The sequence below is a fragment of the Hypanus sabinus genome, chromosome 28 (genome assembly GCF_030144855.1).
Source record: "Hypanus sabinus isolate sHypSab1 chromosome 28, sHypSab1.hap1, whole genome shotgun sequence".
NCBI lineage: Eukaryota > Metazoa > Chordata > Chondrichthyes > Myliobatiformes > Dasyatidae > Hypanus > Hypanus sabinus.
Genome location: NC_082733.1, coordinates 29,792,269 through 29,814,817, shown reverse-complemented (window position 1 = coordinate 29,814,817; position 22,549 = coordinate 29,792,269). Strand labels below are relative to the sequence as shown.

The 22,549-nt window shown below is 40.4% G+C and overlaps 1 protein-coding gene across 1 annotated transcript in view; it reads right to left on the bottom strand.

The window, feature by feature from the left end:
- LOC132382317 (cytosolic carboxypeptidase 4) overlaps positions 1-22,549 on the bottom strand; it is a gene marked incomplete at its 5' end in the record, with an annotated part of 235,216 nt that overhangs the window by 86,777 nt on the left and 125,890 nt on the right. The window contains 3 exons of the mRNA XM_059952452.1: positions 7,796-7,972; positions 11,113-11,244; positions 15,695-15,824. Of these exons, the coding sequence (XP_059808435.1) occupies positions 7,796-7,972; positions 11,113-11,244; positions 15,695-15,824 (439 nt within the window). The remainder of the gene's footprint in view (positions 1-7,795; positions 7,973-11,112; positions 11,245-15,694; positions 15,825-22,549) is intronic.

Sequence of the window (22,549 nt, the reverse complement as noted above, 5' to 3'; positions counted from 1 at the left end):
TATATATGAAGTGTATTGGTGGGACGTACATCGTCCCATGATTGAGCTAGGATTAAATCCAGGAATTGCTGGGCAGCACAACTCAAAGAGCTAGAAAGCACTATTCTGTGTTGTATCTCAATAAAAAATAAATATATATATTACTGAGCTGTGATCGCTGCAATCGGCAACCCATAATTTCCCTTGAGGAATGTACCTTTGTCTGAATGAACTGATGATTTTGCAGTGTCCTGGGGGAAGTGGAAAACTGGACTCTCAGGAATGGTAGTATGGCTGGGATGGGGGTGGAAGTCGACATTAGAAGATAAGCCTGTGCTCGGCTTTGTTACTCTCAGCTGGTTAAAGCGCTGAGCAAGATTAAAGTCGTTGAGGCCAAGAGCAGAAAATGGAACAGGTGTTCAGCGCTCTCTGCCTGCATTTGACTGGTCTCCTTGTATTCTTGCTGCGACCACTGGGCGGGAGGTGCAGGAGTCCTGGGAGCCTCAGGACAGGAGCAGTTGTTGTATTGTGGCCACTCAAGCTCCTGGACCGACTAAACTCGCCTCAGCACGGAACTGGCTCTGCAGCCTATGAACTCACTTTCAGGGTCTCTGCAGTTTATATTCTATTTGTTATTTGTTTACTTTTTTAACTGTTTGTGCAATTTGTCCTTTTTAGTACACTCAACATGTGGCAGTCTTTGCTGTGTACAGTTTTTCGTGGATTCATTTGTGTTTCTTTGTTTTGTGAGGGCCTGCAGGAAGATGAATCTCAAGGTTGCATATGGTATACATACTTTGGTAATATATCTGAACATTGAACTAGGATGTCATTGAGCCAAAGTGTCTCTGTGCATATTCTTTGACCTTGATAAGGGTGTCCCTGATAAGATTGAGGGGGGATCTTATTGAAACGTATAAAATTCTAAAGGGATTGGACAGGCTAGATGCAGGAAGATTATTTCCAATGTTGGGGAAGTCCAGAACGAGGGGTCACTGTTTAAGGATAAAGGGGAAACCTTTTAGGACCGAGATGAGGAAAAACTTCTCCACACAGAGAGTGGTGAATCTGTGGAATTCTCTGCCACAGGAAACAGTTGAAGCCGGTTCATTGGCTATATTTAAGAGGGAGTCAGATATGGACCTTGTGGCTAAAGGGATCGGGGGATCGAAGAGAAATCAGGTACATGGTTCTGAGTTGGATGATCAGCCATGATCATACTGAATGGCAGTGCAGGCTCAAAGGGCCGAATGGCCTACTCCTGCACCTATTTTCTATGTTTCTAATCACCTGAGGCAAATGTAGGACCCTTCATGTATTTGAAGAAGTGGCCCCTCATCTACTATGGATCTCCTGGCATAAAATGGTTGAGGAGAAAAAATTAAAATCTGCAGATGCTGGATTTCTGAAATAAAACTGAAACACTCAGTTGGTCGGGCAGCATCCGTGGAAAGAGAAACAGAATCGTGGTCAGCCTATGTCAGAAGGATAGGGTTATGCTGAGTAGCCTGACTCTGCTTCTCCTAAAGCAACTTCTGACAGTTGATCGAAAGTTGGTGTTTATTTAGAATTTGAATTATCATTCCAGTGGATCCAGCAAAGCTCCTCCATTTCCAGGATGCCAGATGCCCATTCAGCTCAGTTTTACTCCAACCAGTTACTCTATCCCAAGGGTTAACCATCAGGCACTGCCAGCAAGGACAGAGATTCCTTTCTGTCTTTTTTCGATGAACACCGACTGTTCATTCATATCCATAGATGCTGCCTCATCTGCTGAGTTCCTCCCACGTTTTATGTGTATTTCTCTGGATTTCCAGCAATTGCCAAATCTCTCGTGTCTCTGATAAATATCAAAGTTCAAAGTTCAAATTAAATTGATTATCGAGATTTCGATATGTCACCATCCGCAGCCCAAGAAATTGAATTACAGGGTTGTATATGGTGACATACATGGACTTTGATAATAAACTTTGAACTTTGATATTTATTATAGACACAAGTGATTCTGCAATTGCTGGAAATCCAGAGCAACACATACAAAATGCAGGAGGAACTCAGTAGGTGAGGCAGCATCTATGGAGAAGAATACAAAGTTGGTTTTCATCAAGACTGGGAAGGAAGGCGAACGGAGGTAGAATAAGAAGCTGGGAGGAGGGAAAGGAGTACCAGTGGACAGGTGCTAGATGAGTCCAGGTGAGGGGGAAATTGTGTGGGTGGGGGAGGGGGGTAAAGTGAGGAGCTGGAGGTGATAGTTGGAAGCAATAAAGGACTGAAAAAGAAGGAATACTGTATGATAGGTGAGGACAGAGGACCATGGGAGAAAGGGAAGGAGCAGGGGCACCAATATTTATTAATCTTCAAATAAAGCTCATGGAGGCACACCGATGTCCCTTCACCACACTCAAATGTGATCTAAGGCCCAAGGTTGGGAATTCATTCAGGGCACATGCTGATGGCATAGTCCCAATTCCAAGTCAAAATTCTGTTCCATAGTTCCTCACTCAACAGAAGGAAGTTGAGAGCTCTCTGTCATTTTTGAAGGTCATAAATCTGGTGAATCACAATGCAGCAGGAAACATTCCTTTAAAAGTGAAACAGTTTATTATCAGGTGGAGTACACCCTCGGGAGTAGATGAGATGACACCATCTGCCCGGTGCACATCCTATTCATTATTAATGGGCCATGTTCCTATCAAAACATCTCGGGAAGCGTAAAGAGTTATTGATAATGGTGTCTCCTGAGCCTCTCACTTTGATAGGAAGTGTAATTTTTCTGAACAAGATATCGGTGGCAATGCTCAATAGAAAAAGTGTTTCATTCATGTTCCTCCAATGAAACTATAATGGCTACATCAGAAGCCATCCGACTTTTTGTCCATGTAGATAATTGATGAGATATCGGAGGAAGTAAAGGTCTTCCCTTGGAGACCGGAGACCTTCCAACAACTTGCCATCCACATTCTTCCCAGGCAACTATTTCTAGACTGATGAGGAAATTTCAGTGCATTGTGTTTCAATGAGGGTAGTTCTGACGGATGAATACCATTCAGCCCATCTAAGCACAAAATAATCTAATATAGTAATCAATCATTCAGAGGGTTTCACCCCTAGTTCTCTGGTCAGGAATCATTTCATATGTAGATAGATCATCCTGTGCCTAAAGAAGTCAGTACTAAATGCACGTGTAGGAGCCATGTGTCTATCTTCTGTCTGTCTTTATTGTGTTTTGGGTTGCGCGTTTATTATGGGTTGTGATAATTTGTCATGTGGGTTGGGAGTGATAGAAGCAAAAGTGTATAGTCACATATTCACACTTTGTTATTGCTAGTTTTAATTTAGTTAGAGAGGGAGTGAACCAGGGAATGAATAGTTTTGTTGACCCCTTAGTTACTCTCATTTCACTAGTCTCACTACTTTACACTACTTTCATTAGTTTATTATTGCCACAATAGGTCAACGGCAGACACAATCTCAATGGTTCTCCACACAGCCTTAGACCACCTGGACAATACAAACACCTATGTCAGGATGCTGTTCGATTAAAGGTTTGTTTACTAAGTGGTCACCTTTATCTTTATCCCTAATAGGTAGGATTAATGCTATTAAGATGGTTATTTTACCTAAGTTTTTCTATATTTTTCAAGCGATACCAATTTTTATCCCGAAATTCTTTTTTTACTAATGTTGACTCTAAAATTTCTTCATATATATGGCAGAATAAAAATCCCAGGTTAGGTAAAACATATTTACAGAAGACAAAAAAGGAAGGCGGGTTAGCATTACCTAATTTCAGATTTTACTATTGGGCAGTTAATATTAGATATTTGTTATGTTGGTTGAAAGATGGGGGTGGATCTTTTGGCCCTTGTTGGGTGAGTTTAGAAACTAAATCGGTATCAGCTTATGCTCTGGGTTCTATTTTAGGAACTTCTCTCCCTTTTGCTCTTTCTAAATTGCCGAAACGAATTGACAATCCGATAGTTAAACATACTTTGCGTATATGGTTTCAATTTTGGAGATTTTTTGGGTTGACTCAATTCGTTTTAAATAGTCCTATTGTATCTAATTGTTTTTTTCACCCTTCCATTATAGATCAAGCTTATTTGGCTTGGAAAACTAAGGGATTACTAAGATTTTCTGATTTATTTTTAGATAATTGTTTCATGTCTTTTGAGCAATTATGCAACAAATATAACTTGCCTAGATTTCATTTTTTTAGATATTTACAGATTAGACATTTTTTAAGTTCTGTACTCGCTACGTTTCCAAATTTTGTGCCTTCAGATATTTTGGAGAGTTTATTTGAATTAGACCCTTTTCAAAAAGGGCTTATTTCAAAACTTTATAATATAATTATGAAGATACGTTCAGAGCCTCTTTATAAGACTATAAAGGATTGGGAAAGAGAGCTTAGTCTTAGAATTTCTAGTGAGAATTGGGATAGAATTCTTCAATTAGTTAATACATCATCGTTATGTGCCAAACATTCATTAATACAATTTAAGGTCGTACATAGGGCCCATATGTCCAAGGATAAATTAGCTCATTTTTACTCTCATATTAGTCCTATTTGTGATAGATGTCATTCTGAAATTGCGTCTTTAACTCATATGTTTTGGTCTTGTTCATTTTTGGAGAAATATTGGAAAGATATTTTTGATATTATTTCTGCAGTTTTGAATATCGATTTACAACCTCATCCTATTACCGCAATTTTTGGTTTACCAATGTTAGACTCACTGCATTTATCTTCTTCTGCCCGTCGAATGATTGCATTTCTAACTCTGATGGCTAGAAGATCTGTATTGTTGAATTGGAAAGAAATTAATCCTCCCACTGTACTTAATTGGTTCTCTCAAACTATGTTATGTTTAAATTTAGAAAAAATTAGAAGTGGTACTTTTGAGACTTCTATTAAATTTGAAAAGTTATGGAGACCATTTATTCAACATTTTCATATGATGTAATATAACTCTGTGCCAAGTTCATTTGATTTCCCAGCTTTTAGCTTATGTATTTTGAGAGGACCGGAAGTGACGGCATTGATGAATACTTATTTTTGTGAGATATTATAAACAGCCCCCTTTTTTTTCTCTCTTTTTTTGCTTCTTTTTTCTTCTATATTACTTATTAGTTATTAGATTAGATTAGCTAGTTTTGCATTATATATTTTTTTCTTTCTTTTTTCTGTTTTCTTTATATCATATATTATGAAATATTTAGACTTACTATGTTCATACATATAGTTTATGGCTTATGTCTTGGTAAACTCATTTATATTGTAACTATTATGTATGTTTTTTTCATATGTAATGTAATTTATATGTTGGTAATTTCTTTATCAATATATCATTTGTATTCTGTCCATATTACTAATATTAATAAAAAGATTTAGAAAGAAAGAAAAAGAAAGGATGCTGTTCATCGACTATAGCTCAGCAGTTAACACCATTGTTCCCACAATCCTGCCCTTTCCTCACTGTTACCATCAGGAAGGAGGTACAGGAGCCTAAAGGTACACACTCAGTGATTCAGGAACAACTTCTTCCCCTCTGCCATCTGGTTCCATCATTGAACCTGTGAACACTACCTCACTTTTTTAATATATATTCTTCCCGTTTTTACAGGATTTTTAATCTAATCAATATACACATACTGTAATTGAATTACTTATTTTTTCTTTTTCTTCTATATTATGTATTGCATTGAACTACTGCTGCTAAGTTAACAAATTTCACGACACATGCTGGGGATAATAAACCTGATTCTGATACTACATAAGATAGTTTGTTTGTGCTGGTTTCATAATAAAAGACTTTTTCTTGACCTGCAACTCAGTTATTTGCAAGCAGGTCACACAAGTGTTAATTCCTTCACAGTCTCTCAGCAGTTTTGGTTCGTTTCTCAAGTAACCCCTACAGCATGGCCTTATCAAGCAATTTTCAGATTTACGATCCCTTAACCAAACCATTTGGCTTCTACCTTCGTAAAACCAGATCCTGGGTTAAATTCTTTCAAAATTGAAAAGCAACCGTTTTGCTAGTCTTCCCACATTACTGCAGAGCCTGATCAATCTGCTCTCTCCCATCTCCAGTGTTAAAAATATTCCCCTTGCACTTAGGTTTGAAAAACTAAAGAAGAGAAAAGCTTTCATTTAGCAAGTTCTTTTCAAAGCCTCGCCTATACACCTACTATAACACTTACGTGCAATGGAATGAACTTAACAGTACAGAAAATGCAGAATGTTGGCGTGAATTCCCCTTGTGATTCTTCTACAGGTGTTTCAGACAGAAGAGAGAGCTGAGAGTGTAGAACAGTCCAGCTCAAGTACTGGCCCTATCACCCGTAATGTCTGTGGCTACCATCATGCCAATTTAAACAACACATATATCTGCACATAGTTTATATCTATTCATTCCTGCCCATTCATGAGCCTGTCTAAATATCTCTCAGACGTTGCCATTGTATCTGCTTTCCTGGCATCACGTTCCAGGCAGCACAACTGTTGTGTTAAAAAAAACGTATTGTATAAACCACCTTTAAACTCTCCCCCTCTCCTTAAAGCTATGGTTTAAGTCTATGGGACAGCATGTTAGCTGAGCAGTTAGCGAATTCAGTTTACAGTGCCAGTGATGACCAATTGTGGTTCAATTCCTGCTGCTGTCTGCAAGGAGTTTGTACATTCTCCCTGTGACCCCGTGGGTTTCCTCCAGGTTTTCCCACCACATTCCAGACACGTAGGGTTGGTAAGTTGTGGGCTTGCTATGTTGGTGCTGGAACCATGGTGACACCAATGTGCCACCCCAGCATATCTTTGGACTGTATTGGTGACTGATGAAAAACAACACAATTCACTCTATGTTTCAATGTACATGTGACAAATACAGCTAACCTTTACCCTTTAAGTATTTGTATTTCCACCCTTGGAAATAGACGCTATCAACCCTGTTTATGCACATAATTTCCTATGTTTCTATTAAGAGTCATCCCCAGCTTCCAATGCTCTAGTGAAAAAGATCCAACCTGCCCTTAAAGCTAATCCCCTGTAATCCAGGCAATATTCTGGTGAAACTCTTCAGAATGGGGAGCAGACTTATCCTCAGTTTAACGTCTCCAAAAAGTAGCACAACCAACAGTCCAGCACTAAACTGTCAGGCATTTTTTTTCTGCCAAGTCCCAGAAATGAGATTAAACCCACGCGTGCTCCTATGGCCAATTTAAAAAGTGATTGGATCAGTATTGCACGCAGTTTGAACACAGCTTTCCCTCAGTGTTGTTCATGAATGTTGCTCTGCTCAGTGATATCTTGAGCACTAAGATTCCCACATCTCTTTCAATATCATTCCTAGCCATGGACAGGTACAATTTCATTTCGTTTTCTTTTTACATATGACCCAATCTTACATAATCTTCTGATCCTCCCTCACTTCTGCCCACTTGTACATTATCAGATTATGGAGTCATAGAACACAGAAGGAGTCCTTTCAGTACAGCCCAGGAGGGCAAAAACTAGAGGGCATAGATTCAAGGAGAGAGGACAAATATTGAGGGGTAACTTCTTCATGCAGTGGGTGGTGCATATAGGGACTGAGGTGCAAGAGGAAACTGTTGAGACAGGTAAAGTCTGCCCTAAACAGTTATTCTACCCAGTCCCATTGACTTGCACTTGGACCATAACCCTTCACGCCCCTTCCAATGATCATGCCCACTTTTTTTTCTATTTTTTTTTCGAAATTTTACATTAAGGTGCCCAAAGTGGATTGATGAGCACCTCAATTAATGTGACTGGTGCAAGCAGCCACGAACTTTCACTCACATTGTACTTGCCCTGATCACAGCCGCAAAACGTGCTCTCCATGGTGTAGCTTCGGAGTATCCCAATCTCTCTCCAAACCACCACCCGGGCCGTGGCTTCCCGTGACTTCTGTACCAAGAAGCAGCAGCGACTGATGGTAAATGTGGGGCAACACTTGTCCAGAACTCTGGGAATGTCCTACAGAAAAATGATTCAGATTGATAGGATCGTGGAGTAATGTGGCCCTTCAGCCCAATTCTTCCATACTAACTAAGTTGCCCAGCTAATCTCATCCCATCAGCCTGTGTTTGACACATATTCATTTAAACCTTTCTTAGGTACACATTGCCCAAGTGTTTTTTAAATGTGGTTATTGTACCAGCCTCAACAGGTTCCTCTTGTGCCTTTTTCCATATACGCACCACCCACTACATGAAAAAGTTGCCCCTCAGAGCTCTTCTAAATCTTTCTTCTCTCTTCTTAAATCTATGACTTCTAAGTTTTTTGATTTGCTTTCCCTGGGAAAATGACTGTGTGTATTTATGCTGTCTATGCTCTTCAGGATTTTATACACACCTATAATGCCAACCCTTAGTTTGCGTTGCTCCAAGGAATAAAGTCCTAGCCTGGCTAGCCTCTCCATATCACTCAGGCCTGGTTATATTCTCATAAAAATTCTTTGCACAAGTTCCAGCTAGCTGATGTCTTTCCTATAACAGAGTGATGAAAATTGTACATAGTCCTCAGGTATAGCCTCAGCAAAGTCTTATACAACAGCAACAAAACATCCCAAATCCTGTAATCAGCACCCTGAGTGATGAAGGCCAGGGCCAAACACCTTCATCACTGCCATGTCTACTTGTGACAACAATTTCATCAGGAACTATGCACTTTTACTCATATACCTCTCTGTTCTTCAACACACCCCAGGACCCTACTGTTGACTATGAACCTTCCACCCTGGTTGGACTTCCAAAACTCCAACACCTCGCACTTATCTGAATCGAACACCATTTGCCATTCCTTTGCCCATACACCTTCCCGAACAAGAAACCCCTGTAATCCTTAGCCACCTTTTTCACTGTCTACATTGCTACCTGTCATTAGCAAACACGTACATTTTAAATTATATAATCATTTATAGTTTATTATCACCACAATAGGTCAACGGCAGACACAACCTCAGTGGCTCTTCACACGGCCATAGACCACCAAGACAATAGAAACACCTATGTCAGGATGCTGTTCATCGACTATAGCTCAGCATTTAACACCATCATTTCCACAATCATGCCCTTTCCTCACTGTTACCATCAGGAAGGAGGTACAGGAGCCTGAAAGCACACACACAGTGATCCAGGAACAGCTTCTTCCCCTCTGCCATCTGGTTCCATCATTGAACCCATGAACACTACCTCACTCTTTTAATATATATTAATTTTGTTTTTACACAATTTTTAATCTATTCAATATACACATACTGTAATTGATTTACTTATTTTTTTCTTTTTCTTCTTCTAGATTATGTATTGCATTGAACTGCTGCTGCTAAGTTAACAAATTTCACGACACATGCTGGTGATAATAAACCTGATTCTGATACTACATAAGATTGTTTGTTTGTGCTGGTTTCATAATCATTTATAGAAGTCATTACATAATTGATGAGTAACATTGGCACCAACTCTATGGCACATGACTAGTGAAGAACCTTCAGTATAAGCAGCAAACTTCTACCATCATCATCATTTCAAATGTCTATTTAATTCAGTAACCAGCAAAGTAATTACGGTGTCTTTTCCATCTATTCCCTCGCAGCTTAACACATCATTCCATCTTTGCCTTTTCAACCACCTTCCCCCCTCACCTAGTTTCACCTATCACCTGCTAGAATGTACACTTCATCTCCTCTTCTCTGTTTCTTCTGCCCCCTTCCTTTCTGGTCCTGATGAAGGGTCTTGACCCAAAATGTCAACCTATGTAGATGCTGCCTGATTTGCTGAGTTCCTCTGGATTTTTGTGTGTGCTGTTCAAGACTTGCAGCATCTGCAGAATCTTTTGTGTTTATATGGTCAATTTAGAGCTTTGCATTCATTGTGAAGAGAGAGTGAGATGGTTTAATAACTTTGGGGAAAATATTTCACATCACATTACTGGTAAAGTCTTGGCACAGCAGCATCCAAAAAAAATTCTATTCAGTATTCTGACTTTAAAGTTACAGATTTTCCATTATATTTTACACCTTTGGCATTCAGTATGAGAGAGAGGTTTGCAGTTGTCGGTGGATAAATAAGTAAAGTCAATGGCACTTTAGAGAGGTCTCTGCCAGACAATAGAGCAGTTTGAATGGGCAATGCCCATCAATGGAACTACAGGGGCTCAACATTTTTAATAGACCACCAAGAGAAGCCAGTATTTGTCAGTGGTGATAAGCCAGCACCAGTGAGGAAATAGAGTGTATGTCAAAAGAGCAATGTGGGAATGGGTGTCTTTCAACTAACTGGTGAGAGGGAGGAAGATCGATTAATAATAATGAGTAGCAGATCTTCAGCTCAAATTCGAAAAGGACGGTGACCATCGGTCAGCTGATGTGAACGGTGACCATCGGTCAGCTGATGAGAAGAACAGTGACCATCGGTCAGCTGATGAGAACGGTGACCATCGGTCAGCTGATGAGAACGGTGACCATCGGTCAGCTGATGAGAAGGATGGTCATCATTGGTCAGCTGATAAGGATGGTGACCATCGGTCACCTGTTGATCAGAACAGTGACCATCAGTCATATGCTGAGAAGTAACCTTTGACACCCCTACTAATCAAGAACCTATCAACCTTGGCTTTAAATATACCAATGACGTGCCCTCCACAGCTCTCTGTGGCAATGAATTCCATAGATTCACCACTCTCCGGCTATAGGAATTCCTCTTCATCTCTGCTGTAAAGGGATATCCTTCTGTTCTGAGACTGTGCCCTTTGGTCCTACACTCTCACGCTATTGGAAACACCCTCTCCACCTCCACTGTTTCTAGGCCTTTCGATATTCGGTAGATTTAATAAGATTCCCTCTTCATCTTTCTAAATTCTAGCAAGTACAAGCCTAGAGCCATCAAATGCTCTTCATACATTAATACTTTCAGTCCTGGGATCATTTTCATAAACCTTCACTGGACCCTCCAGAAATAACCTCTTTCTATACACATATTGTTGAGAAATAAAACGGCAGACTACAAAGTGCTAAAGCAAGGAAGTTTCATGTAGTTTAATAACTTATAGTAATAATTTTGAATCTTCACATAAGGATAAAGGGATAAAATAGAATATATCAGGACTGCACTCACTCGATAGCCAATGTCTTCTTTCAGAGTTGCTGTGTCAATGCTGGACTTCGATTGCCACAGTGTCTCCTTAAGACTGCAACCATACATGAAAACGTTTTTCTTCCTTGAGTGCCCATGGTAGTCACAGAAAACCTGGTGGAAACCACATTCAGAACAAAAATAGTGAGATTTTATGCAAATGTACACTTGGGGGACTGAAAAGACCCCATTTTTTATAGAAGGAATGGAACCAGGTATAAAACCAGAAGTCAAAATCAAGCATGCGAAACTAGATTGTAATTCAGTGTCCTTTAAACTGAAACACGTGATTGCTTTGTATTTTCAATGCTATGTGACTCTAATCGGGATCCAGATGCATCACAGCTTGGTATGGCAACTGCTCTGCCCAAGACTACAAGAGACTACAGAGAGATGTGTACATTGCTCAGGCTGCCATGAAAAGCAGCCTCCCCTCCATGGACTCTCTGCTCTTCCTGCAGCCTCAGCAAAGCAGCCTGCGGAATCAAAGGCCCCTATCATCCCTGTCATTCTTTCTTCTCCCCCTTCAATCAGGCAGAAGATACAAACACTTGAAAACACATACTACCAGGCTCAAACAGAGCTTCTTATCCCTCAGTTATACGACCCTAGAAAAGACCTATATGAAATCTTGATTTCAAAAGTAACCTTATCATTTCCCTTGTACCTTTTTGTCTACCTGCACTGCATTTCTCTGTAACTAAAACTATATTCTGCATTCTGTCATTAATCGTCCCTTTGTACTAACTTCATGTGCTTACGTTTTAAAATGATCTGTGTAAACAGCATGCAAAGAAAGTTTATTCACTGTATCCTGGTATATGTGACAATGAATTATCGGTGTATCACAGGTGTACCAACTTCAGATTCAGATTAATTTACTGTATTTATCACGAGTACATCAAAACATGAGTGAAATTAAACATCTGTATTAACAACCAACACACCTTAACTATGTGCTGGCTACAGCACACAAATGTCACCACACGTGCCAGCGTCAACGTAGCATGACCACAATTTTCAGAACAACATAGAATGTAACAAAACAGAACACAATCAACCAAGCTCCATTCCTCTCTCTCTTTCTCTCTCTCTCTCTCTCTCTCACACACACACACACACACACACACACACACACACACACTCACTCATTCACTCACCCTCTCACTCCTCCAACCTCAGGACTGCTCAAGTGAATTCTGAGCTTCTCATACTTTTGCTCTGAAATACTCTTCTTTTGGCACTGTATCGAAGAGAAGTGAGAAATTGTTGGGTACTGTGTTCTGTGTTATCCTGAGACTTGGCTTACACAGAGTACGCCAGAAACGATGATCAGATCTGAATGTTTCTTGATACACAGGATGATCAAAATGTTGATTTGAAAAAGACAAAAGGTGGAGGTGTTTATTTCATGATAAACAATCTGTAGTGCCCCAATGCGCTGGTTTTGTCATACCCTGGATTCTTAACGATCAAATGCCAACCATTCTAGTTACCAAGCGAGTTCTCCTTCATGACCCTGGCCACAATTTACGTACCACCAGTGATCAACTGTAATCAAGTGTTTGAGGTACCTAAATATACCATCACCAAACAAGAAACAGTCCAGCCCAACACATTTCATATCATAGTCAGGGATTTCAATCAGGGACATTTGAAGAAATCCCTGCCTGATTACCATCAGCAGAAAACCTGTAGCATCAGAGGTACAACACATTAGACTACTGTTATAGTAGACAAGGAATGTCTACCATTCCATGCCCAGACCACACTTCAAGAAATCTGATCATTTGGCTATCCTTCTCCAACCTGCATACAGGAAAAGGCTAAGGAGCAAGGCAGCAGAGATGAGGACAACAAAGAGGTGGTTTCAGGAGGCACAGCAGAGGTTGCGGGATTATTTTCAGTCTGTTGACTGGGCCGTGCTCAAGGACCCTTCTATGTAATGAATACACCATGGTTGTCATGGACCTTATAAAAATAGTCGTAGACAATTCATTCAGAGACTCCCCCACTCAAAAGCCCTGGGCAAAGCATGAGATCCACAATCTACTGGCAGCCAGATCAGAGGGATCCAAGTCTGACGACCAAGAAAGGTCCAGGCCTGATCTCCAGAAAGCTATTTTGTGGGCAAATTGGCAATTCAGGACTAAACTAAGTGAAGGATGCTTGACAGCTGTTGCAGGGCTTCAATACTATCTTTTCTTATAAAGTTAAACCAAGCGACATAGGTGAAAGCAGGGCTTCACTTCCAGATGAGCTCAGTGCTTTCTACGCTCACTTTGATCCACAAAACTTGAAGGAACCAGCATGAGAACCCAGAGCCCCCAATAATATAAGACCATAAAACATAGGAGTAGAATCAGGCCATATGGCTCATCGAGTCTGTTCTGCCATTTAATCATAGCTGATCCTATTTTCTCCCCTCCTCAGCCCCACTCCTTGGCCTTCTCCCCATAATCTTTGATGCTGTGTCCAATCACAAACCTATCAAGCTCTGCCTTAAATACACCCAACAACCTGGCCTTCACAGCTGCCTGTGGTGTTAAACTCCACAAATTCACCACCCCTGGCTAAAGAAATTTCTTCACATCTCTGTTTTAAATGGACGCCCCACTATCCCGAGGCTGTGCCCTGTTGTCCTAGCCTCCCCCCATCATGGGAAACATCCTTTCCACATCTAATCTATCTAGGCCTTTCAACATTTGAAGGGTTTTAATGAGATCCCCCTCATCCTTCTAAATTCCAGTGACTACAGACCCAGAGCCATCAAACGTTCCTTGTAACCCTTTCATTCCCAGAATCATCCTTGTGAACCTCCTCTGGACACTCTCCAATGGCAGCACATCTCTTCTAAGATGAGGGGCCCAAACTGTTCACAATACTCAAGGTGAGGCCTCACCAGTGTCTTATAAAGCCTCAGCATCACATCCCTGCTCTTGTACTCTAGACCTCTTGAAATGAATGCTAACATGGCATTTGCCTTCCTCACCACCGATTCAATCTGCAAGTTAACCTTTAGAGTGTTCTGTACAAGGACTCCCAAGTCCCTTTGCAGCTCAGATTTTTGGATTTTCTCCCCATTTAGAAAGCAGTTTGCACACTTATTTCTACTACCAAAGTGCATGACCATGCATTTTCCAACATTGTATTTCATTTGCCACTTTCTTGCCCATTCTCCTAATCTGTCTAAGTCTTTCTGCAGCCTACATGGTTCCTCAATACTACCTGCCCCCATACCAATCTTGGTATCATCTGCAAACTTTGCAACAAAGCCATCTATTGCATCCTTTAAATCATTGATATACAACATAAAAAGCCTGAACCAACACCGACCCCTGCAGAACACTACTAGTCACTGGCAGCCAACCAAAAAATGATCCTTTTGTTCCCACTTGTTGTCTCCTACCAATCAGCTAATACTCTAACTTTGCCAGTAACTTTCCTGTAATACCATGGGCTCTTAACTTGGTAAGCAGCCTCATGTGTGGCACCTTGTCAAAGGCCTTCTTAAAGTTCAAATATACAACAGTCACTGCATCTCCTTTATTTATCCTACTTGTAATGTACTCAAAGAATTCCAGCAGGAAATCAGGCATGATTTCCCCTCAAGGAAACTAGGCTGACTTTGCCCTACCTTGTCCTATGTCACAAAGTACTCCATAACCTCATCCTTGACTTCAACATCTTCCCAACCACTAACGTCAGTCTAACTGGTCTATAACTTCTTTTCTGCTGCCTTCCTCCTTTGTTAATGATCCTGTGATTTCAGTCATTGAGGCCGACATGGCAGCATCTTTCAGGAGGGTAAACCCATGGAAAGCATTGGCCCAGACGGTGTACCTGGTCGAGAACTAAAAACCTGTGCTGATGAACTGGCTGGAGTTTTCACAGAGATCTTTAACCTCTCGCTTCAGTGGTCTGAGGTACCGACCTGCTTCGAGCAGGCTTCAATTACACTGGTGCCCAAGAAGAACATGGACATCTGCCTCAATGAGTAAAGTCCAACAGCACTTATGTCCACAGTGATGAAGTGCTTTGAGAGGTTGGTGATGAAACGTATCAATTCTGTCCTGAGGCTTGGATCCACTCCAATTTGCCTACGGAGCACAACAGGTCTGTAGCAGATGCTCTTTCATTGGCTCTTCACTCAACCCTGGAACATCTGGACTGCAAAGAGCATACATCAGAATGCTCTTTATTGACCACAGCTCGGCATTCAATACTATCATCCTGCAAAACTAATCAATAAGTTTCAAGACCTTGGCCTCCACGTCTCCTTCTGTGACTAGATCCTCGATTTCCTCATTTGACCCCAGTCGGTTTCGACTGGTAACAATGTCTCCTCCACAATCTCCATCAGCATAGGTGCACCACAGGGCTATGTGCTTAGCCCCCTGCTCTACTCACTTTACACTCATGACTGTGTGGCTAACGACAGCTCCAATGCCATATTTAAGTTTGCCAATGATTCCACTGCTGCTGGCCATCTCAGAAATAGTGATAAATCAGCATCCAGGAGGATATTTTAATTTACTTCAAAATTTGAACTTCTGATACTCACCAGTGGGGTTCTTCCAATGCTCTTCATGTAGCTGAGAAGCCCTTTTGTGTGATAAATTGTTGGGTGCAGGTCAGGACTTGGCTCAGACCATTGTCTGTTCAGATCCTCTCCGCTCAAAGAACAACGATGGCTAAAAAACAAAACAGAATTAAGGAAACTTTAAAGTTTGCAAAGCAATTCAATCTTGTGAAACAGTGGAAGACTTCACCCAAGAGATAACTCTCTAACAGCACCAGGAGATGGAATAGGCATGACCAGCAACACAAGTTCTTCATTTGTGAAGAATGTCACTTGGATCACGAACTGTGCAACTGAGGTCAGATGTAAATGGCATTCATGGTATTGCTGTCACTAATCACTAGCAATGCTCTATGAATTAAGGAAGTCAACAATACTGCTCACTCTTCTACTCCCCCTATGCATTTTTAGAGAATGCATGGCTAAAATAGGAGGGTTGAGTTTTCCCTGAGAGATGTGAGATTAAACAGTCAGTAACTGTTCCAAAATCTGTAGACTCCAATGACCACTATTGGATGAGGAAACAAATACAGACCAGGGTGACATCAGACAAAGCTGCCATCTGGTATCGCTGTAGTGCAGCGGTTAGCACAATCACTTTACAGCGACTGAAACCACCGATTCACGCTTCTGACGGTAAGGAGCTTGTAAAAAGTTTGTATATTCTCCCTGTGACCATGTGGGTTTCTGCCCACATTTCCAAGATTTACAGTTAGGCCGGTAAGTTGTGGCCATGCAGTGTTGGCACCCGAAGCAGCTCTCCGCACAATCCTCATTGATTTGATTTGATTTAAATAGATGCAAACAACATACTTCACTGTAGGTTTTGATGTTTCAATGTAGATGTGACAAATAACATCAACTGTTAAATCTTTATCTGTATAATTTATCTTAATCTGCTGTGTTCAGCAAATAAAAATATGAGGGATGGTTAGCGCGTTATGAAAGACAGCCAAAAAGTCCTAAGAACAAACCAGGCCGCGAACGCACAGGGAATTGTGAAGCTTCCAGGTATATTCTATCAATACCAGTACACCCTGGTCCAGTTCATGTGGTTATGGAGTGATAATAGAACAACCACCTCTGTCGCAATATAAAATGCCAGTGGTTTGCAGCTGTTTGATTTTTTTTCCAATATATCTGACTTCTTTCAAGTGAAAGCCGCATTCCCTTAAGCTCCAGCTGAGGACAGCATCTTTGAGAGCAGCCTGCCTCCCCCAAATGTTGGCGACCGTTCAGGAGCACAGCCAACTGCAGCAAACGCCTGATGAGAGCTTCCAGGCCCCAACGCAGGCAGTTATCAACAACCGAACAATCAGGGCAAATCCTCACTCGAGTAGTCTATATTTATCACCCTTCTGAATGCAGCTTTTCAAAGGATTCTGTTTAGCAAAACTGGAACCAACAGCAAGACTCCCCAGACAAAACAGTTAATATAAATTTCACTTTGAGAAATCTGACTTTCTAATTAAATAATTTCTACTGTTCAAACCAATTTAAATTGATAATTAGAGGGATTTTTAATTTAATAATGGGATTTTAATAAGCGTTCTTCCCATGTGACTCTCTGCCATCAGTGAAATCGAGAACAAGTGCATTTGCAAAGCACCCCGCACTGTGCAAGAACAATGCTCTGCACCCTGTATTCATCCCCAGAGATTACCTCATTCCCAAACTATGTGCACAGTTAGCAAGGTTCTTGCAGCAATCAATGGGCGATTTACAAATTCCAACTGAGCTTCTTTCTTTAATGCAATTTTATAACATCTGCGATTACAGGTTTGTCAATATAAAATGGATATAGTTTGCGCATCTTATTTACAATTTCCTTTTACAATATTCATCGGACACTGTGATTCATAAAGAGTTGGCTATTATGTGTACTCTTATAAAGGTGGAGATTAAACCTAAAAATATATTGTTCTGGCACTATTGTCCTGGGTACACACACTTTAAGAAAGATTCAAGGATTTGTAAAGATATTTGTCAAATGAGAAGCAACTTTAGCTGTATTGATAAGCTGGAAATTTTTTCATTGGAAAGACTATGAAAAGTATAAGCAAAGGAGAAAGGAAGAACTTGTTCACATTGAAGAAGGATCAAGGACTAGAATGTGGAATGAAGATGACTGGCAAAAGAATCAGAAGAGATACGAGGAAATGTCTGTCTGCACAGCAAATGGGTAGATTCTGGAAAGTGCTGTCCAGGATGGCAGCAGAGGCAAACTGCAGCATTCAGAGTCAGAATCAGATTTAATATCTCCAGCATTTGTCGTGAAATTTGCCAACTTTGCTGTAGCATTTGTTAGTCTTGTGAGACCATGGACTTGCGCCTTGGAAGGTTTCCAGGGCGCAGGCCTGGGCAGGGTTGTATGGGAGACCGGCAGTTGCCCAAGCTGCAAGCCTTCCCCTCTCCACACCATTAATGTTGTCCAAGGGAAGGGTACTAGGAACCAACCAGCTTGGCACCGGTGTCATAACCAGCTTGGCACCGGTGTCATCACAGAACAATGTGTTGTTAAGTGCTTTGCTCAAGGACACAACACACTGCCTCAGCTCAGCTCAAACCAGTGACCTTCAGATCACTAGACCGATGCCTTATCCACTAGGCCACGCACCAACACAGTAGCAATACATGATAAATAAATACAGAGAAAAAAAACTGAGTTACATTATATATATATATGTCTATTAAATAGTTAAATTCAAATAAGTAGTGCAAAAACAGCAATAATAAAGTATTGAGGTAGTATTCACGGGTTCAATGTCCATTTAGAAATAAGTTGGCAGATGGGAAGGAGCTGTTTCTGAATTGCTGAATGTGTGCCTTCAGACTTCTGTACTTCCATCCTAACTCTGCAGAGGGCATGTCCTTGGTGATGGGATCCTTAATGATCGATGCCTCCTTCCCAAGGCACCACTCCTTGAAGATGTCTTGGAGAAGAAGGGGGCTGGTACCCATGATAGAGCTCACTAATTTTACAAGTCATTTTGCATTCCAAAGGGATCTGAATAATTATCTGAATAACAAATGTATTTACCAGGCTGTAGAGAGAGGACAAAGGTGTGGAACTTCTAGATTGTTCTGTGATTATATTGCTTTCAGCATCTGTAAAGCCCTAAACTAAAAAAAAGATTTTAAAGATATTTATCCGAATAGATATCTATAGGTACTCCCACTGCAGGCATGGCAAATAGCATCCTCCTGGTCTTCAAGGACTAGCTTACTCCCCTGTCTAGCTTCTGCAGTGGGGTTTATCTGCTACGCACTATTTGAGTGGTGGGTCGCCCTCACCCCCATAAAAGAGAAGATACATTCAGCTAATGAAGTAGTTAAAACACAGTGTATTTTATTTTTAATGATACACAGTTAGTTTCAGACAAATAATTCCTAACGCACATTTAGCATTCACAGAGGGTTTCTAATTTATAAAAGATTTCTGAATTACAAAAGATTTACAAACCACAAAGCATTTCAAACCACAGATACAATTCTTACAAAGTAGTACATACCAACAAGTTGCAGGTGAAACTGTCAGACACCGAAAGTTGTGAATCAATTCTAGTTCTTCTTTCTGTAAACTTATTTTCCTGTTGTTCTCTTTTGGATTCTGAGCAATCACAATGCTGCTGATATTTATACTATTTTCTACTAGATGACATCACCTGAAACTGGTGTTTTTCAGATACCCTTGACTGGGACAAAGTAACTCACACAAATGGTCTGAAAGCTTCTGGTGACAGAGACCCCAAAAGTCCACAACTAATGCTATGAGGTCTGACCCACAAACATCCCAGCTTATAACCATGTTTGATGTGCTAAGTGACATGACCCCAATGTCATGTGTTTGGCTCATGTAGACAAGTCTCCTGGTCACTTCACTTTGCAAAGTTGTGCCTTCAACTTCCAACTGATTTCTGCTTGCAATTTAGATTAAGACCTGGGTGCTGGTTGCAATGAAAAGCAGAGCAAAGAATAGTTGTTAGAAGTTTACATTTATCACTAACATCTCTGACCCCTTGGATGTGCTAGAAAGCTGATTTTAGCAATAAGCCTCTTGGGTCCTGGAAAGTGAATATTCATCACAGTTCTTGTCTTGATCTAGTACAGAATCAGGCTGAACAGTCTTCGTGCTGCAATCATTCTGTGAATTTATGATTAGAATTAAACATGGCGTTGTCCTTGATGGTGGCATTGCATGAACTCTCTATTCCACCAAATCCATTCTAGCCTGATCCTTCCTCTTGTCACCAATTTGTGACATTGCTGCTGCTCTGAAAACTTCTCATAATATCATAGGAATGTGCAAGAAAAGAATGTATTTACCCATCATGTCCACACCAAAATCTCATTAGCCAGATCCAACTCTGCTCCCATTCTAATCTCTGGTGATCCAAACTTCCCCCATCTACTGTTACTGCCAAATCCTTGCCTTTAAGCTGCAATACATTATTCTTTACTCCATTTCTTTATTCAATTTATTCTTTCTCAATCATCCCCTATTAATTTGCAGGCGAGTTAAAAATAGCAATAAAGAGTTAATGGAATATTGCCCTCAATTCAAGGTGGCTGGACTGCAAAAGAGAGAAGGTTGCATATCAGTTTTATTGTGCCTCAGTTGGAACATACCTAAAGCTGTGTGTTCTCTGTGGGATTTGAAGAGTAAACAAATTTAACCTGAATTAGAAGATTGGGAGATGAATAATTTAAGTAATTAATATCAAATGTATTGTCATTCCTCAATTAATAAAAGGGACAGGTACATTCTTGGAAAACAATTTGTTCAACATAATTTCATAAATCACATAGCAATTGCATAAATCATAAAGTATCATGAGATTTTAGGAGATTAGTTTTTTTTGCCACAGCAAAACTTACAAGGAAAATGCATCATTTGCATCAAAGTTTGTGCTGGACTGCCTACAACAGTCACCACCTTTCTGGCACCAACGTAGCCTGCTCACAACTTACTAACCCTAACTCATACATCTTTGGAATATGAGCAGTAACCAGCGCACACAAAGGAAACCCACATGGATGGGGAAAATGTGCAAATTCCTGATAGACAGCGGTGGGCGTTGAATCCCATTCTTACATCCAGCACTGTAAGGCATTACGCTAACCACAACACTGCCATGCCACCCTGATCTATGGTGTTGCAGTGAACATTCTTAAATCAGGCAACCAAAAATCAAAGTATACCTATAGATTCAATGGGATGATAAATGCTGGGATAATCCAGGAAACAGGGGCATGACATTAAAACAGTAGGTAGATCTTCAGGAATGAAGTCAGCAAGCTGTATACAGACAAAGGATTCTGAAACTCTGTTCAATGAAATATTTGGTAGGTACCTCAAAGGTAACAAATCAAACACAGATAAACAGAAATAAGATAGAATTCATCCAAGCTATAATAGAATAGTCAAACAAACTCAGGGTCTGTTTTGTCTGTTCCTTTTACTAAATTACGTGTGTACACTTATCGGGACCTGTGTGTTGCTGTCCATGGTGCTGTATTCTCCATAACTTCCACCTCCTGAGACTAATATTTTCCTCATTTTAAATGCCCAGAGTTACTCTGCCCTTGCCTGCTAGCACTATGCTAAACTCCGCACTTCAATCAAGGACAGTCATCATGTGGAGTAATATTATGCTTTAGTAAATTTACGAGTGTTGAAGTGAGTTAACACACAAAAACAAAATTTAAACAGTTAAGCAATTTGAGAAATATGGATTTTTAAAAATTTTCTTTAACGTTCATGTTTTTCTTTTCAGTTGGATTTTTTTAAAAGTTTCTTTGAATGTTTCTGAGTATCAGGGGCATATTTATCAAAATTCAAAGCTTTTCATGGGCTTGACAACTGACAAAGTCTGGGGCTTGAAGAAGCTGGATGGCAAGAGTATTTTCCCCCAGTCGTTTTGTGCTCAGAGCTTGTTTTGATTCATTTAAATGAAGGCATTATGTTGCCTAAGGGCTAACTACAGTGTAGTGTATCATGTTGGCCGGAGAAGTTGATACAGCAGTGATGAGCATGGACAGCTTGCCTTTAGAATCAAGACCTGTCCCAGTGGGTTATGCAGCTAATTCTGAAACTTGATGATTATAAAGATTCAATTGTAATCACAATGTGCAAAAGGTGCAGAATTAGAATCCAGAAGTAGAGCTGTCATAGCTTTAAAGGCATCAAAGAAATAAAGTCAGTTTTTCCTAGAGCCTAGATCAGCATTTATTTCTCAGCTAGCATGGCATTGGGTGTTTACAGAGTTTTCCACATACCAAATGTCTGCTACCTCAGCCACATCACAATATAAATAGTTTTAGTACTTAACAGGGTGGAATGCACTTTATAATGATTAGAGGTTGTGAAAGGGACTACAAATGCAATTCTTTCTTTCTCTCTGAGGCGAGGTGAAGTAGAATCTCCCAGCCTATGTTTTCTAAAGAATCTCAACCTTGACATCTATTTTTGGCAGGTGCCACATAACTGCTGTCACAAGCCACCTGAGCTGTTCATGTGTATGTGCTCTATATAATAATTTAATCACTTGGATGTAAAAGTGCTCTAAAATGAACTTGGAATGCTCTAAAGTGGAGCTTCCTGTTGTTAAAGAGGAGATAAATCACATGGCATTTACATGAATCCTAATGAGTCAAGACATTTTAAGAGACTTGCTTTATTTGTCTTATATTCATTGAAACATACAGTGAATTGCATAGTCTGTGTTAAATCAAATCAGGGAGGATTGTGCTGAGCAGCCCTTAAGCACCACCAGTTTTCTACCACCAACATGACATGTCCACAACTCAGAGACCTTAACATGTACGTCGTTTGGA